Raw genomic sequence first — 3,656 nt, 5'->3', positions numbered from 1 at the left:
GTCCCATCTGTGTCTCCGTCCCCCTCGGTGTCTCGTACCCCCTCTGTGTCTCTGTCCCCTCGGTGTCTCCGTCCCCCTCTCCGTCCCCTCTGTGTCTCCGTCCCCTCGGTGTCTCCGTCCCCCTCTCCGTCCCCTCTGTGTCTCCGTCCCCCTCGGTGTCTCTGTCCCCCTCGGTGTCTCCGTCCCCCTCTGTGTCTCTGTCCCCTCTGTGTCTCCGTCCCCTCTGTGTCTCCGTCCCCCTCTGTGTCTCTGTCCCATCTGTGTCTCCGTCCCCCTCGGTGTCTCTGTCCCCTCGGTGTCTCCGTTCCCCTCTCCGTCCCCTCGGTGTCTCCGTCCACTCTGTGTCTCCGTTCCCCTCTCCGTCCCCCTCGGTGACTCTGTCCCCTCTGTGTCTCCGTCCCCCTCTGTGTCTCTGTCCCCCTCTGTGTCTCTGTCCCCTCTGTGTCTCCGTCCCCCTCTGTGTCTCTGTCCCCCTCTGTGTCTCTGTCCCCTCTGTGTCTCCGTCCCCCTCTGTGTCTCCGCCGGCTGTCCTGATTTCTGTCCCTGTTTGTCTGCTGAAGCTTCCCTCTCGGTGAGGCTCTGATTCACAAGGCCCGGTTCTGCTAATGCTGCCGTTACCGGACCAGCAGAACTCTGGTTCTGCTGACCGTTTGGACTCTGAGCAGAGGCCAAGTCGAGCTTCGTCTTCGTCCTGGTTTTCCCCTCAGAGAGAAGAACGTTGCTCCTCCATGTCGTGTTCGCGGTGAGTCCTGAGGCGAGGGCAGCGTGTTTAGTGGCCCCTCAGCAGGTCAGGGCTTTAATTTAAAGTCAAACTGATGATGATGATGTTCTGTAACTTCTGATCACTCAGCGTTTCATTCTGGGCCTCCAAACATTTTAATGTCATCATCAGGAACGGATGGTTTATTAAAGGCTAAAATCGACGCGTCAGCGAGTTTCTGCCATCGGGTCTGATCTGATGCAGCTTTTCTGTCCTGATTAAAACCGGTGAGAACAGGAAGGTTTTCTTATTCCTACAAACCTGCAGCAAAGTATTTACACCCTTTCAGCTTTTTCATACTTTCAACGCTACAAAATAAGAACTTCTTTTTGTTTCGTCTCGTCCAGTTTCTTCAGTTCTTTCTCCGTTTTTTGTTGCTCTTTTGAATATTGTCCATCTTTCCTTCGCTGCTGCATGATTTTCAGCAGGCTATGAAAGTGATGCAGACAAGTTTGTTGATGTTTTTGAATGAAATGGGGAAAAATGTGTCAAAGACTCAGGACGTCGTTCCCACCAGGAAAACTGATTGTGATCCTCCTTTATCCTAAATGTGAATTAAATGTTGTAACTCCAACCATCCGCGTATCTTTAGTCGTGGCCGGCTGCATCTTCCAGCACCCGGCTGCAGCCTCCGTCTACCCGGCTGCAGCCTCCGTCTACCCGGCTGCAGCCGCCGTCTACCCGGCGGCAGCCTCCAGCGCCGTCTACCCGGCTGCAGCCNCCTCTCCAGACGTTCCCGGGCCGGTGCTGCCTCTCCCAGCGGTCCTCCCCTCCGCCCCCTGGTTCCCGGCGCCCGGCTCGGACCGCCTCCCGGCAGCAGCAGCGGTTGCGACGGATACACCCATATTATAAATATATGAATAAATCTGTAAGAAATCTGAAATGTATAAAAATGTCTATAAATATATAATTAATGATAAATGTAGAGGTAATTTATATAGGGAGGAAAATAATATCGAATTATAAAATATTCAACACGTGAGAGCTTGGAGATTCATAATTTAGATTAAAGTCTTTATAATGCATTTTAAACATATTTATTGCTGCGTTTATTTCCTTAGGTAACGTATGTTTTTGGTTTTCGCTCATTAAACTTAAAAATGAAGGTTCTCAGAATGTCACTGGATTTTCTAGGACACTTTTTCGCTCCACTCGGCTGTTGGCCATGAAAACGTCTCTGTCTGAGAATTTATTGTTTTTAACTTTTGGGGTTTTTGTTTAAGTTAACAAAAACCCTATCATTGTCCCTTTTCATCAAGGGACAATGATGAAAAACTATCATTGTCCCTTTTTGAACTGAACTAGTGGATAAAACCTGATATTCAGATTTCCCGTCTCCCTCCAGGTTTGAACTCCATCCTGTTCGCCATCAACATCGACAACAGCGACCTGAACGGCGGCGCGCCGCGCGGTGGCGGCGGCGGCTCGTCCGTCTCCAGCCTGCTGAAGGAATCCACCCAGGGCTTCGGCAGCCTGCTGAAGGAATCCACCCAGGGCGTCAGCTCCCTGCTGCGGGAGATCAGCACCGCCACCGCCGTGGTGCCCGGCTTCACCCCGAAGCCCGACGCCTCCGACCCGCTGCCCGTCCTGCCCCGCAGCGCCTCTGCTGGTAGGAAGCCGCGCTGCGTCCTGGAGACAACCGGCCGCTCCGGTTCCTACCGATCTGTGGCTTGGTTAGGAAATGATGTTGACGTTTACAAATTTAGCTTCAGAATAGTGAAATTAAAATGTGCAGACGCTCCGTCTGCGCTGGTGAACATTCACTCACCTCTGGATTACAAATGCTTGATGTGTCAGAGGGAGTCGCAGGGCTGGCCGATCAACATTGATGACGCGTTATCAGTATCGATAGAAAATACTTAAAATAATATTGATAATTTCACTGAACTCTGACGCAGAACCGCACGGCATTCTGGGAGATGCTAGCTAGCTACAGCTTGTGTAGCAGCAGCTTCAAGGTGCCCCAACATGCTGGGCGTACTTCACTCCGCCGAACCTCGGTCGGTTTCTACGGAACAGGAACCGGGCCAAACGGCTTTGCTCTTTCTTTCTTCCACTCTGTCCCTCTTTCTTTGTCTTTCTGTCTTTTTCTCACACTTTTCTCCTCCTTTCTTTGTCTCTCGCTCTTCTCTGAGCTGTAGCCGGGTTGAGAGGAGCAGCTCTGGGTTCGGGAAGCCGCCCTGCCGTCGCCCTGCGAGCCGCCCTGCGAGCCGCCCTGCGAGCCGCCCTGCGAGCCGCCCTGCGAGCCGCTCTGCGAGCCGCTCTGCCTTTGAACGGAACAAACTGTTTTATTTTCTGTTTGAAATGAATCTCAGTCCAACAGTTTATCTTTCTGATCGTGTTTATCTGGCCGTTCGACACCAAATCAGCTTTCCATTTATTTTATTTCCATCCTGGAGTTTCTGATGCCTGTTTCATTTCTCCATGTTTGTTTAATAGCCTGAAAACTGAAAGATGAATAATTTGAATCGTTTGTTGTAAAACAATCAAATTTCAATCTGCACTGTTACGACCAGTCTAGGGGGGCCAGGTCGCAACATGAAGGATCCATCCTCCTCCGATCTCAACATCCGACACACACAAAATTGAACAGTTGATAATGATTTATTTTTAAAAAGATATATCTTTTTTTTTATCAAGATKTTACAACTGGAGTACCTGGCTTCAGAGTGAGCTATCGCCGAAAACAACAAACAAAACGAACCTATCTAAATAATAAGAGAAGCTTACCTAATCAAAAGTAAATAAACCAAAGTACAAAAAAACTTACCTTCCTAACCTAAGAAAAACATGAGAAAACTAAGGAAACATAAACGGCAACTCACTCCTACACTCCAGAACTCTAACACAGAAACAAAGGAAAAGGGTGTGGCCGGTGGAGATGAGTTGAGGATGG

At 49.9% G+C, this 3,656-nt stretch overlaps 1 protein-coding gene across 1 annotated transcript in view; it reads left to right on the top strand.

Annotated features, from left to right (window-relative positions):
- The window catches only part of snx29 (sorting nexin 29), a 109,310-nt gene that overhangs the window by 9,267 nt on the left and 96,387 nt on the right, over positions 1-3,656 (top strand). The window contains exons 7-8 of the mRNA XM_017310678.1: positions 2,106-2,615; positions 2,896-3,045. Of these exons, the coding sequence (XP_017166167.1) occupies positions 2,106-2,615; positions 2,896-3,045 (660 nt within the window). The remainder of the gene's footprint in view (positions 1-2,105; positions 2,616-2,895; positions 3,046-3,656) is intronic.

Source organism: Poecilia reticulata, linkage group LG19 (genome assembly GCF_000633615.1).
Source record: "Poecilia reticulata strain Guanapo linkage group LG19, Guppy_female_1.0+MT, whole genome shotgun sequence".
In the NCBI taxonomy this organism is placed as follows: Eukaryota; Metazoa; Chordata; class Actinopteri; order Cyprinodontiformes; family Poeciliidae; genus Poecilia; species Poecilia reticulata.
Note: the sequence above shows the minus strand (reverse complement) of the source record. Positions and strands in the feature narration are given on the sequence as shown.